General features: G+C 37.5%; 1 protein-coding gene and 1 pseudogene across 1 annotated transcript; both read right to left on the reverse strand.

Moving 5' to 3' along the window:
• Positions 1-521: 521 nt before the first annotated feature.
• Positions 522-2,865, reverse strand: LOC115797533 (GTPase IMAP family member 7-like). The gene is made up of 2 exons (XM_030754127.1): positions 2,774-2,865; positions 522-1,608 (listed from the first exon to the last, which is right to left on the reverse strand). Exons 1-2 carry the CDS (start codon positions 2,778-2,780, stop codon positions 572-574), a joined length of 1,044 nt encoding a protein of 347 aa, XP_030609987.1. The 5' UTR covers positions 2,781-2,865; the 3' UTR covers positions 522-571.
• A 5,899-nt stretch (positions 2,866-8,764) lies between these two features.
• LOC115797539 (GTPase IMAP family member 7-like) lies at positions 8,765-10,567 on the reverse strand (annotated as a pseudogene).
• Positions 10,568-15,560: the final 4,993 nt, after the last annotated feature.

The following is a 15,560-nucleotide window of genomic DNA, read 5'->3' on the forward strand; positions in this document are numbered from 1 at the left end:
AGTGAGTGGATCAAATCCTGTGGGCAATTGGAGTCCTTCTGTGTGAAGTTTAAAAGTTCTCTCCAGGTACTCCTGCTTGTCCCCATAGTCCAGGATAACTGGTGATTCAAAATTGGGTAAATTGGCAGTAACCACAAACAGCTGTTTGTCTTAGCCCTGTCCCTGGTGTACACCGCCTCTCTGCTTGTGACAACTGGCAAAGGCTGCAGTTAATAAATGCTGTGCTTTGGTGAGTAATAGTGAGGCCACAGATTGATGCATGTGAAATAAAATGTTATCAATACTTAGAGGAGTACACAAAGCATTTTGGCATAGAAGAATGAGGGGAACCAACCAGCAGAGACAGACAAAAGGGTAATTTTTTTATTGGAATTGTAAACAGTAAACAGAAAAAAAAAGAAAGCTGTTTAATTAAAAAAGGTGTTTTTTGTTGCTCAGTACTTAAGTATGATTATATAAGGCTTACATAATCATATATATATATATATATATATATATATATATATAAATTTATAAGCACAACGTCTGGTGATTCATCTGTTTTATTGTTTTAGCTGTGCATCCCTGTGCATTACTCAAACAGATTCCATGGATCGAATGTTCTCTCATACAAAGCATGAAGTTTATTCCAGATGGCCTCAAAACCCATTACAACTTCATATTCACAAGGTACTGGGAGTGGAACTGGGACTGGTTTAGGTTGAATTGGGATCATCTCTGGGATTTTCTCTGGGATTTGTTCCACTACAGAAGACAGTGCATTAATACCTTCCCAGCTTTTATTTGATTTCAACAAAGCTGAGATAGTTGCAAGTACTCCTGCAAAGACTGCTAAACCCACAAAATATTTAAGATGTGCTTTTTGTTCTTTTTCCACCTGTTTCTTAATGATGTTACTTTTAGCCTGCTTTCTGATCTCTTCCTGTGACAGATTTTCTGATAACTTTCTAATGCACTTTTCCTCTTTTTGAATTTCTTTCTCCACTCTTTGGATCATTTCATTGGTGTAGTAGCCTCCACTGTTTTCAGTCACTATTTTTTCTATGCTATTGAGCAGCGCTGCCACCTGGAACTTGTTGTTTCTATAGTCATCTTCCTGATTGTTCTTCCAGTATTTATTGTCAATGACGTGGCACCGGTTCCCGCACTTCTTCACCAGATCAGTCAGGTCTTCACTTTGAGTAACAAAGTCCTCGATCTTCATTCCTTCAAGGAGCTGGTCACCACGAGTAAAGACAACTGCAGCATATTTAAAGACATCTTCTGAGAAATGCTTACATAATTGTGTGATGACGGCCTTCTCGTGCTCTGTGAATTTCTCTACTTTGAGAACAATGAGAAAAGCATGAGGTCCCGGAGCGCACTCTGCGATACACCTCAGTATCTCACGCTTCAAGATCCCAGACCTGCTTGGGTCAAAGAAACCAGGAGTATCGATCAAAGTTAGACTTTTTCCATCAACAGTCTTGGTTTTGCTTTGAGAAAAAGATTCATTTGAGTCATTGAAACTTCTAATTTGGAATGTAGCTTCTCCAAATATGGTATTAGCCAGACTGCTTTTCCCAGTTCCAGTTTTTCCCAGTAGGACGATCCGCCTTGTGTTTGTTACTGGAAGAGAAAAATGACATTAAATGAGTGTGTTTATGTAGTGGGTGCAATTAGGTACACAAAAGCGTCATTAGTATTTTTCTAATATTTCTTGATACAAGACTTTATTTACAAAAGAAGCATTTGGTAAACATTGTATTAGTGAATAATCAGTTATTATTAGGTTTAGAATTATCTGTAAGCCAGATTAACTCCCTATCTGCTTCCTGACATGTCTGATCTGAACACTAAGCAGAACCAAACAATACTGTTCTTGCCTCAAGTGGTGAAGCATCATGCTCGGTTTTGTTGTTTGTTTGCTTTTTTTGTTTTTTCAGATCAAGAATTAATGATAGTAGTTGGTGAAAGTAGTTGGTGAATGGTAACATGGGCAAGTAGGGTAAAGATATATATAACATATAACATAGTATTAACATCTATTTGTTTTTTAAAAAATATTTGTTATAAATCCCAATCATTTTGAGTTTAATTGGACTTATTTTCATTTCATCATCCCCCTGAGAATGCAATTACATTATTCATTGTCCTAGTTACTTATTATGCTTATTATGATGCGCGCGCACACACACACACACACACACACACACACACAAAGAGAAAACTTTGAAGTGATTAGTATTGTAGGTTTTATGTATATAAAATACTACAACATGTGAAATATACTGATTTCTGGCATATCAGTTAATAAATCCCAGTGAAGAAGGAGAGATTCATGTCATTGCTCACAATGAAGTGTAAATCTCACAGACCTGCCATCATTGCTTAACATCAATCTACAAGCATTAAAGACAGCTCTTCTGTATAAGGTGAAAAAAATCCCTGCTTATCTGCACACTGTCAAAACTTTTTCAGCTAATCATTAATCAGTGTCAGTCAGGAGAAATGGCTTATGATTGTGTCACCTGTAGAACCCTGAATAAAACAGTTACAAATACAATCAAATGTAAAGTTGGTCTTGAGATATTAAAAGAAAAGCATGAACTACCTTAGTGTAGTACTACAGTGTGAGCCATGTGTCACCAAAAGAAGCCTGAATAACCCACAAATCTTGTTTGCATTGGCAAGATTATTAAGGGTTAAAGCACCAACGTTCAAATTAGAATTTTGATTAATAGAATGACAAAAAGCATAATTTTGAGTAGTTGTCTATTAAAAGATAACTTACCTTCCATGCTGTGTCAGAAATATATTCAGATTAAACGTCTCTTCAGTGAATCGTTTGCTTCTGTTCTCGTGCTTTGACTCGCTGTATCCCTTACTTTTTCTACCTGTCTAACTGGTTTTCTGGGTTTGAGCTGGATGAAACAAACCAAGCACTGCAGGTTAACAGTTGGTACTGCAGCACAGAGATAAAGATAATAAGTAACTATATAACACAAAAAACATCATGATTCATAGGGAAAAAAATATTAAGCTGCATTTCACTGTCCTTATAAATGTTTCAATATTTTTTATTTCTTTTTGTCAGGAAAGGGGAATTTGTTTCAGTTTTAACATAGAGCGCATCACACCCTTTCTTTATGCTACTGACTAAATAGATTTCACCAACTCTTGTTCTGTTAACTATAGTGTCATATATATTTAGTATGTAATTTATTCAAATTTTGCATTCATATTCATAAAATTCCCCAGCCTATATTTTTTTAAAATTTATGTAGTGTCAACTTATTTTTTTTCCATTTCTCACTGAGTGAAACATGGATACCAGTCAGCAACACTTCATGTTACAGCATGTGCTACAATAAAGTTGTTCTACAAACCTAAAAACATAAAATCAGCAAAAAATATTTAAGCATAAAAATTCAAAACAATAAATAATACAGCTTCCTCAACTGCACCAAAGAATAAATCAATTAAATGTGAATTACTAATCATTAAGTCTCTTTCTTCCAAGTCCCTGTTAGTAAATGATTTAATAATTGATCAATATATTGATTTATTCTGCCTTACAGAAACCTGGTTACAGCAGGATGAATATGTTAGTTTAAATGAATCAGCACCCCCGAGTCACAGTAACTGTCAGAATGCTCAAAGCACAGGTCGAGGAGGAGGAGTAGCAGCAATTGTCCATACCAGCTTATTAATTAATCAGACCCAGACAAAGTTTTAATTTTTTTGAAAGCCTGACTCTTAGTCTTTTCCATCCTAATTGGGAAATTTCAAAAACCTGATTTATTTGTTATTATCTATCGTCCACCTGGTCCTTACTCAGAGTTTCTGTCTGATTTCTCAGACTTTTTATCTGATTTAGTGCTCAGTTCAGATAAAATAATTATAGTGGGTGATTTTAACATCCATGTAGCTGCTGAAAATGACAGCCTAAACACTGCAGTTAATCTATTGTTAGATTCAGTTGGCTTCTCTCAAAATGTAAAGGAGCCCACCCACCCATGTGCCATATGTCATCTTGTCCCGACATATGGCATAGAAACTGAAGACCTAACAGTACATGTATTCCCTGAAAGCCCCCTCCTGTCTGACCATTTCTTAGTAACATTTACATTTACTTTAATGGATTACACAGCAGTGCGGAATAAGTTTTATTACAGTAGAAGTCTTTCTGAAAGTGCTGTAACTAAGTTTAAGGATCTAATTCCTTCATTATTATGCTCTTCAGTGCCAACACAGTGCAGAGCAGCTACCTAAACTCTGCTCCCAGTGAGGTCGATTATCTCCTCAATAGTTTTACATCCTCACTGCGTACGACTTTGGATACTGTGGCTCCTCTGAAAAGGAAAGCTTCAAATCAGAAGTGCCTGACTCCGTGGTATAATTCACAAACGCACAGCTTAAAGCAGATAACCCGAAAGCTGGAGAGGGAATGGCGTCTCACTAAATTAGAAGATGCTCATTTAGCCTGGAAAAAGAGTTTGTTGCTCTATAAAAAAGCCCTCCGTAAAGCTAGGACATCTTACTATTCATCATTAATTGAAGAAAATAAGAACAACCCCAGGTTTGTTTCAGCACTGTAGCCAGGCTGACAAAGAGTCAGAGCTCTGTAGAGCCGAGTATTCCTTTCACGTTAACTAGTAGTGACTTCATGGATTTCTTTACAAATAAAATTTTAGACATTAGAGAAAAAATTATTCATAACCATCTCAAAGATTATTCTTCATGTTCGGCTGCTTTCAGCACTGCTGGTATTTGTTTAGACTCTTTTGCTCCAGTTGATCTTTCAGAGTTAACTTCAATAGTTACTTCCTCCAAACCAGCAACATGTTTGTTAGATCCCATTCCTACTAGACTGTTCAAAGAAGTCTTTCCAATTATTGATGCTTCAATCTTAAAAATGATCAATCAGTCTTTATTAGTTGGCTATGTACCACAGACCTTCAAGGTGGCTGTAATTAAACCTCTGCTTAAAAAGCCATCACTTGACCCAGCTGTCTTAGCTAATTATAGGCCAATCTCCAACCTTCCTTTTCTCTCAAAGATTCTTGAAAGAGTAGTTGTAAAACAGCTAACTGATCATCTGCAGAGGAACGGTTTATTTGAAGAGTTTCAGTCAGGTTTCAGAATTCATCACAGTACAGAAACAGCATTAGTGAAGGTTACAAATGATCTTCTTACAGCCTCTGACAGTGGACTCGTCTCTGTTCTTGTCCTGTTGGACCTCAGTGCAGCTTTTGATACTGTTGACCATAACATTTTATTACAGAGATTAGAGCTTGCTATAGGTATTAAAGGTACTGCACTGCAGTGGTTTGAATCATATTTATCTCATAGACTCCAATTTGTTCATGTAAATGGGGAGTCTTCTTCACACACTAAGGTTAATTATGGAGTTCCACAGGGTTCTGTGCTAGGACCAATTTCATTTACATTATACATGCTTCCCTTAGGCAGTATTATTAGAAAGCACTGCATCAATTTTCATTGTTATGCAGATGATACTCAGCTTTACCTATCAATGAAGCCAGATGACACACATCAATTAGTTAAACTGCAGGAATGTCTTAAAGATATTAAGGCCTGGATGACCTCTAATTTCCTGCTTCTAAATTCAGACAAAACTGAAATTCTTGTTCTCGGCCCCACAAATCTTAGAAACATGGTGTCTAACCAGATACTTACTCTGGATGGCATTACTTTGGCCTCCAGTAACACTGTGAGAAATCTTGGAGTCATTTTTGACCAGGATATGTCCTTCAATGCACATATTAAACAAATATGTAGGACCGCTACATATTTGGCTTTTTTGCATTTGCGCAATATTTCTAAAATTAGAAACATCCTTTCTCAGAGTGATGCTGAAAAGCTCATTCATGCATTTATTACTTCTAGGCTGGATTATTGTAATTCATTATTATCAGGCTGTCCTAAAAGCTTCCTGAAAAGCCTTCAGCTGATCCAAAATGCTGCAGCTAGAGTACTGACAGGGACTAGAAAGAGAGAGCAGATTTCTCCCATATTGGCTTCTCGTCATTGGCTCCCTGTTAAATCTAGAATAGAATTTAAAATTCTTCTCCTCACATACAAGGTCTTGAATAATCAGGCACCATCTTATCTCAAAGACCTCATAGTACCATATCACCCCAACAGAGCACTTCTCTCTCAGACTGCTGGCTTACTTGTGGTTCCTAGGATACTTAAGAGTAGAATGGGAGGCAGAGCCTTCAGCTTTCAGGCGCCTCTTCTGTGGAACCAGCTTCCAGCTTGGATTCGGGAGACAGACACCCTCTCTATTTTTAAGATTAGGCTTAAAACTTTCCTTTATGATAAAGCTTATAGTTAGGGCTGGATCAGGTGACCCTGCGCCATCCCTTAGTTATGCTGCTATAGGCCTAGGCTGCTGGGGGGTTCACATAATGCACTGTTTCTCATTCACCTTATTTACTTTGTTTATACTCCACTCTGCATTTAATCATTAATTGATATTAATCTCTGGCTCTCTTCCACAGCATGTCTTTCTCTCCCCTCAGCCCAACCGGTCGCGGCAGATGACTGCCCCTCCCTGAGCCTGGTTCTGCTGGAGGTTTCTTCCTGTTAAAAGGGAGTTTTTCCTTTCCACTGTCGCCAAGTGCTGCTCATAGGGGGTCGTTTTGACTGTTGGGTTTTCTCTGTATTATTGTAGGGTCTTTACCCACAATACAAAGTGCCTTGAGGCGACAGTTTGTTGTGATTTGGTGCTATATAAATAAAATTGAATTGAAAAAAAAATTCTTACAGCCTCTGACAGTGGACTCATCTCTGTACTTGTCCTGTTGGACCTCAGTGCAGCTTTTGATACTGTTGACCATAACATTTTATTACAGAGATTAGAGCATACTATAGGTATTAAAGGTACTGCACTGCAGTAGTTTGAATCATATTTATCTCATAGACTCCAGTTTGTTCATGTAAATGGGGAGTCTTCTTCACACACTAAGGTTAATTATGGAGTTCCACAGGGTTCTGTGCTAGGACCAATTTCATTTGCATTATGCATGCTTCCCTTAGCCAGTATTATTAAAAAGCACTGCATCAATTTTAATTGTTATGCAGATGATACTCAGCTTTATCTATCAATGAAGCCAGATGACACACATCAATTAGTTAAACTGCAGGAATGTCTTAAAGATATTAAGGCCTGGATGACCTCTAATTTCCTGCTTCTAAATTCAGATAAAACTAAAATTATTGTACTCGGCCCCACAAATCTTAGAAACATGGTGTCAAACCAGATACTTACTCTGGACGGCATTACTTTGGCCTCCAGTAACACTGTGAGAAATCTTGGAGTCATTTTTGACCAGGATATGTCCTTCAATGCACATATTAAACAAATATGTAGGACCGCTTTTTTGCATTTGCACAATATTTCTAAAATTAAAAATATCCTTTCTCAGAGTGATGCTGAAAAGCTAATTCATGCATTTATTATTTCTAGGGTGGACTATTGTAATTCATTATTATCAGGCTGTCTTAAAAGCTTCCTGAAAAGCCTTCAGCTGATTCAAAATGCTGCAGCTAGAGTACTGACAGGGACTAGAAAGAGAGAGCAGATTTCTCCCATATTGGCTTCTCTTCATTGGCTCCCTGTTAAATCTAGAATAGAATTTAAAATCCTTCTCCTCACCTACAAGGTCTTGAATAATCAGGCACCATCTTATCTCAAAGACCTCATAGTACCATATCACCCCAACAGAGCACTTGGCTCTCAGACTGCTGGCTTACTTGTGGTTCCTAGGATACTTAAGAGATTGGATTCGGGAGACAGACACCCTCTCTATGTTTAAGATTAAAACTTTCCTTTTTCATCAAGCTTATACTATAGTTAGAGCTGGATCAGGTGACCCTGAACCCTCCCTTAGATATGCTGCTATAGGCCTAGGCTGCTGGATGGTTCCCATAATGCACTGTTTCTTTTTATTCACCTTATTTACTTTGTTTATACTCCACTCTGCATTTAATCATTAGTTATTATTAATCTCTGGCTCTCTTCCACAGCATGTCTTTTGTCTTGTCTCCCTCCCCTCAGCACCAACTGGTTACAGCAGATGACTGCCCCTCCCTGAGCCTGGTTCTGCTGGAGGTTTCTTCCTGTTAAAAGGGAGTTTTTCCTTCCCACTGTTGCCAAGTGCTGCTCATAGGGGGTCGTTTTGACTGTTGGGTTTTCTCTGTATTTTGTAGGGTCTTTACTCACAATGCAAAGCACCTTGAGGTGACTGTTTGTTGTGATTTGGTGCTATATAAATAAAATTGAATTGAATTCTAAGATGAAACCTGGTTTGAAAAATTCTTTGTGTGGGATGGTCTGTCCACTCCTTCACGCCGTTTCTATTTTTGCTCTTGGAGAAAGTGACTGAAGCCACTGTCTCTGAAGTGGCTTTGACTGAACCTGCTGAGGAGGTTTAGCAGGTTCAACTGAAATAATCTCCGTGGCAGACAAATGCCAAATGTAAGTAATTAAATGCACTGGTTACTGTAATCATTATTAAGGAGGCCATTCAGCTAATAAAATATCTTTTTTAGGAAAATGAGGACACTTGGTTACACATGAAAAATGAGCTCATTTATTATTGAACAATATTTGGTAGCCAAGAAAACATCCCAAAACAGACGCATGTGTTATTTAAAAGTTATATATCAATTACTATCATACTCTAAAGCATACATATTAATATGTCAGTTGTTTGCCTTCAACAAAAGCTCTAAAGTAAGACACTTTGTACCATTCTTATTCTTTAATTTTAATATTGATTCACTGATGGAAGCTTGTGAATGCAAATGTAAGTATAAGTACTTGTACCCAGTTACCCAGCAGTTATATGATGATCCTTCACTTGTATTATTCATTAACTTGTTTTAGTAGAAGCTGAATAGAGCATTTTAATAGAAAAATTTTTTTTTGGCATCTCAAAAATCAAATTTAATCCCAAACCCCTGATTCCTTCACAAATGTGCTTTAGTGTTGCAGTTTGCTTTCTTCAGCTCTGTCATCTGTTTCATGTCAAGCAAACCTTTGTTACTCCTGATTTGAACTGGCTGTTAGCTCTGCAGATGCAGCAGGAACTGTACCAGATGTTGTTGCTGTGTTTGCCATTGCTCCTTTTGCTGCAGCTGCTGTCGCTAATGCTACTCCGACTGCCAAACCAATAGTTCCTTCTTCTTTCATTAATTTAATCACCCCACCGAGGAACGCACCTAACAGATCCCTCGTTGTAACTCCTGAAGCTTTTAACAACAGATTTTCAAACACAGTATTTTTTGCCTTTTTGCAGCTTCTTCTTCTGTAATGTCTGGAGATGACAGTTTGATGATGTCTTCCTGTTGTTGTATTTCTTGCTTAACTCCTTGGAGCATCTCATTGGTAAAGCAGCCTCCTTTGTTTACCTCAATAATATTGTCAATGGTTTTGAGTAGTTCCTGCACATGGTACTGGTTGCTCCTGTATTCATCATCCTGGTTTTCCTTCCAGTATTTATTATCAATGACATGGCAGCTTCCGCACTTCTCGACCAGATCATTCAGATTTTTGTTTTTCTCAACAAACTCCTTGATCTTCATTCCCTCAGGAAGCTGGTCACCATGAGTAAAAAGTACTGCGGAATATTTAAACACTTCCTCTGAGAAATGGCTTTTCATTTGCTCAAAGACAGCCTTCTCATGCTCTGTGAATTTTTCCACTTTAAGCACAATGAGAATAACATGAGGACCAGGAGCACATTCTGTGATACACCTCACTATTTCAGGCTTCATCTCCTCCTCAGAACTGCCTGTGTCAAAAAACCCAGGAGTGTCAATAAGCATTATATCTCTTCCTCTGACTGACATAAACTCTGACTGACATTTGCTTGTTCCAGATGTGGGGGTGTGATCTGGTTTAAATGCAGTCTTTCCACACAGGGTGTTGGCAAGGCTGCTCTTTCCAGCTCCAGTTTTTCCCAAGACCACAATCCTTGTTCTCTCTGGAAGACAGTAAACATTCTGGGTCAGTGATTTCTGGTTAAGGAGGTGCAAGAAATGAACTGTAAAATCAAATATGACATTTATGACAATATATGCAAGCTATGACTGATAAATAATGGGCCAGTCTGCATGATTTTAACTGCAAGTAAAACTCCACACTGCTAACTAACCAGTCAGTGCTCTACAAATGCAGAAGTAGACAGTTGCATTTCTGACTATTATGCACTATCTGGCATAGCTGCTCAACTAGATACTGATTTAGAGGTATTAGAAACATCATCTTCTGCTCTGTATTATACTGTAATAATAGAGTCTCTGTTATTTTACATTCAGCCTGGATTATAGTAGATAATCAGTAGATACCTTTGACTAAGAAACAAACCCTTTTCAGTTGGACAGAAATAACTTTATTCCTTCATGATTCTGTGTATGTGCTAACTATTGATGCAGAATAAATTATAATGACTATGACTTACCATTCATCTTCTTGAAAGAAACCAGAGTCAGTGCAGAGATACTCTAATACTCAGATCCCAGGGTAGCTGTGACTGCGCCTTTGGCTTTGTTTCTTCACCTGTTTGACTTGTTTCTTGGCAGCATTCTAAAGTAATGAACTTACCACGTAGTGGATTTCTTTTTTTTTTTTCACACATGGCCAATTGCACGAGACAGCTACAGTGCACATTTAAATATAAGTTACATAACAAAAGCATGATTGTATTTCTGTCACTTTTTTGTTTAAAATTCTTGATAGGCAGCTTGTTATGACCCAAAGTTAAATATGTCAGTGCTTCGTTACTCTCGGGAGATAAAAGTTTGTAATAATGTCCCAGTTTACGCAGAATACATAAGGTGTCTTCTGTATTTGAAATTTTCTTCTTTGACTTTCAGTTTCTGCTGTAAGGGTCTGCCACAGTGGATCATCTGCCTCCATCTCCCCCCATCGCTAGCATCCTCTTCTGCCACACCAACCCTCTGCATGCCTTTGTTCACTACATCCATTAACCTTCTCTGTGGTCTTCCTCTTTTCCTCCTGCCTGGAACCTTCATCTTAAACATCCTTTGATCCACTACCTCTCTTCTGCACATTTATACACACACACACACACACACACACACACACGCACTACTCTGCTGAGGCACTCAAGAGGACACTTTCAATGAGCCCAGAAATGAAGTTATGTGACCTGCTGCCCCTCCTGTGACCTGCTGCCCCTCCTGTGACCTGCTGCCCCTCCTGGCCTTGATTTAGACAGAATCCCTTCCACCATGTAGGCAGCTTCTGCCAGGCAGGAGCAGATAGCGGACGTAATGCTATGGTCACAAATCTCACGACTCACACTGAGGAACCACGGGTCTTTGAGAAAGAAAAAATGGGAAGATAATGGAGGCAGAGAAACAGAAGTAGGAGCATAGCAGGCTTTAGTGATGCAACAATTGGACCAGTGCTCTGGCACCTGAGGCTGAAGGCCAATCAGCTCTACCAGTAGGCCCAGCAGAGTGCAGGTAAAGCTGAACATCCAAAAGCAGATGCTTGAAAATGAAAATGTTTTAAACTGCTTTGTTTTTGTAAGAGATCTGAGTTTTATTTACACATTTAAATTGTCTAAAGCCAAAGGAAGATCGAGGTGGGTCTCTCAGTCTAAAACAGAAGTAAAAGCATTGCATATGTGATTCCAGGGAGTTTGATGCTGATGCCATCTAGTGTCCAAAATGTGATGGTTTTAGTTCAGATCAGTTAGGTTGTATTTATGCATTTACAAACGTTTGCAGCAGCTTCTATAAGTAGTTAAATATATTGCACATTATCTTTAATTTATACTGTTAATCTCAGATCCAGATGTATTTTAGCAGAGTGATCTGCAGTACATGAAAAAAAATAAATAAATAAAAAGAACTTGCTGATTAGAGTGTCATGCAAGGCATTAATAATGTTTTCTCTCTACCAAACTCTTGAAATTACTACATTCAGCAGCCATTAATTTATCTCCTGTTTTTTTTTTATAATGTGGCTCCTACACAGGAAGGAGCCCTAAAGGGCTAATTGCAAGTCTCCAGGATCCCACACAAGAAAATGAAACAATCAACAGTTTGCTTGGTTTTTTTTTAGATATAATGGGAATCAATCCAGAAGTCCGATGGGTTCGGTATTGTCCAGATAGCAAAGGTTGGTGCAAGAAAAGAGCATGCAGATACTAAAACAAGTTGTGTATATTCAGTCCAGCATTAGCATTAGAATTCACTAATATTAACTTATCAGCATTAAAGAATGGCTTTCTTTGACTTCCTCTTCATGCACTTGTAGGTGTTAAAGGTAACCTTGTTGATTTAAGATATGTGAGGTCAGATGACATTAGCTTAAAGATCTAGCCAGCTAACTCTAAGATGTAGCCAAGTAGTAAAAAAGACTCAGTGGCCACAGACAAAATACAAATACAGACAATACATTGCTTTCATTATTTAATTAACAGAACAATGAGTTTACTGCATATGTCACACTCCAAAGCAATATGACCCGAATCACAGACTGAAATAGAAACATGTGACCCACTGGCAATGTTACTTTTTTCCGCTCTTATATTGGACCTGATGAAGACCATAGAAAGCATTAAAAAATAAAGAGAAAAGAAAAAAGATGAAGCTATCGTGACATCACACATTGCTTTGTAAAGTCTGGAATTTTGCTAAGACTTGAGACTTGAGATAATGTCACACCCAGGCTCAAAGGTTGTGACAAAATGACAGAGACTACACATAAACTTAGGAGACTGTTGAATGTTTTAATGAAATAAAATAAAGAAACAAACAAACAAACAAATAGATTGAATGATTGTCAGCATATCAGTATGCATGCTGTGTTTGAATACATGCAGGATTTTTATTTTTTTTCTCTTCAGCTCTCAGCGGAGGAGACGGTCACTCTTTTCTTCTCTCCCCAAGCCCTTCCTTTTTGCCCTGCTTTGCTAGCCTCTCTTCACACAACGTCCGAACTGGAATTTATAATTATTGATCTGGTCAGCTGGTCTCTCAGCGCCATTGTTTTGATCAAATTTTCACCATGAGGAGATTGGGGGAAGGAGAACCGTATTCCCTCTTATTAACTGACATTCCAGCTGGCTACGTCATGGATTCCTGTGAGGTGTGGAAGATGACATGCCTGGCCGTATTGTCAGTGGAGGACACACACATTTGGCTTATTGACTTAAAGGGCCAAATTGTATTATACTTTTGACATCAACTCGCAGGCTGGAAGCAGGGGGGCGGGGGCCGGAAGTGGCCCCCGGGCCAGGCGTTTGAGACCCCTGCTTTAGAGTATGAGTAACAATACAGAGAAATTATTACAGTTAACCTGATTCCATTTCATTCCATTTCAGCCTTTTAAAAGCCAAACAATTCAGACTCCAAACATTTAAAGGTTTAGTAAATCTGTCTCAAAGCCAAAAATGTCTTGGTTAAGGGAAGAATAGACTTTTCATTGGGTTTAATTAAGATGTTACAAGGAATAAAAACTTTTTATAGTCCCCTACTCAAACAGTAGCCCATATTTGTTGTTACATAGAACATCATATGTATTCAAATATTTCAACATATTTTACGATGCTTCTTAAATAAGGTGTGATTATAATTGAAATGTAAATATAGCAAAATTTTACTCCAAACTGTTTAATAGCATTGATATCTACAGTTTTATTTCCTCAACTCAACCAACTAAATGAAGACTAAACCTCTTCAAGTCCCTCATATGTTAGTTCAGTGGTGCTTAATAGAATGGTTTTTATTCTCTTTTTTTTTTTTTAAGATTTGTTGGTTAAACACTGGATATTAATCACCGATAAATAGCTCAAGCTGAAAATGCTTCACCTCCTGCTAGAAACTCCCCGACAAACCAGGAGTGTTGATCATTAAGGTTTCTTTCACTGGCTTCACAAATACTTGCAAGTCAAAAAATTGACTTTGAACACATTCTTTCCTAATATGGTAAAGGATGCTCCTCCGGGCAGGTTTCCCTAGCATGACAATCCTCTTTGCATTTGGGATTTGAAAAATGGTGTTTGTATAGCTCAGTTATTTTATTACTGTGAAACATATGTTAAAATAATCCTTTCCTGTTCTATCAAATCAAAATGCTTCACTGAGGGGCGCCTGGGTGGCTTAGTGGTGAAGCCAGCGACCACATACATATGCAGCGTATCTTCCCCCATTTCCTGTCTCTCTCCACTGTCAATAAAAGCCGCTGTGGACAAAAATGCAAAAAAAAAATGCTTCACTGAGCTGTCGAAGTAGAATGGAAAAATACAAACAAATGCAACTGGTGGTAAAACTTTATAGGTGAAAGGTGTGTTGTTGAATAGTTGATCATAAAGCATTATAGACCTTGTATATATGAATATTTAGCCATAGATGAACAGTGTTTTTGTTTTGTTTTTTATTTATAATATGAAGCAACAAAACATTTAAATGTAAGGTACAAGCTGAAGTTCAGATCATGTCACTGGGTGCAAATACAGCATAATCTCATTCTTCACTCCCAATCTGTAATATTAAACTGCTCTTTAGTGAGCAAATTATGCAATTGCAGTACACTCCCACAAAATAAAATACAATAAAGCTCTGGCTTGTTACTGGGATGGTACCCACTAATGTATGGCTTTTATACCCTTGGCAGGATATACTAATCTTTACTCTTCTGGGTTATAGCTTACAAAAACTACTCTTAAAACTCTTGATGACAATTTTGTCCCTAAAACCGACCTTTAAAAAATAAATAAATAAACTGCCAAAGATGTGTGAGAGAAGTGAGTCATGATTTAAATATTCACACATTTAGATATGGTCTTGCTGATCACTCAAAGCTTTATCTGTCTCATCAGTTTTTTGGCCAACCAATCATCACTTTACCCAACAACAGCGCTAACCTCTGCAACACCATGCCACCAGCAACCTTTAATGAAACAAATGTTACCTACCTTCTGTCAGTATTTGGCCAAACACTTTGTGCTTTAAAAGCATAAACAGTACATATATAAAATGATCAAAGCTTGGGACTAGATGCATACTTATTTGGCCCTCAAAATTAGGCTGATGGGAAAATTTTGTGTTGATTGTACTCGTAAGGATGGAAATGGACTTTTACTTTATTTATTTCTAAGAATGCATTTATCATGTGCAGAACTTTTTAGAGTTTGATGTTATTATAGAGATGAGTGTGATTAAATAAATCAACTAAAACACACTTAACTTTTTTTATTGACTGTTTGCATACGATATAGAAATTTTCATGATTTCACTAAATTTCATAAACGGCAAAGTCTCTGTTAAAAAATATCTACTAATTTCATTTTAAGCCACTGTAATGTAAAGTTACATAAAATGTTATAATTCTTTAAAGGAACAGAGAATATAAGACAGAGAAAATCTAAACTGAGTCCATATTCAGTTGTGATGGGATTATGGTGATTTTAATGTAAAACTGGACTCATGAACAGGTACAATATGAAACTGATTATGATGTCATCAATGTTAAAAGTATAATTGTTGTAAATATTAATTTTACAAAAGAG

This window comes from Archocentrus centrarchus, chromosome 18 (genome assembly GCF_007364275.1).
Source record: "Archocentrus centrarchus isolate MPI-CPG fArcCen1 chromosome 18, fArcCen1, whole genome shotgun sequence".
Taxonomy (NCBI): Eukaryota; Metazoa; Chordata; class Actinopteri; order Cichliformes; family Cichlidae; genus Archocentrus; species Archocentrus centrarchus.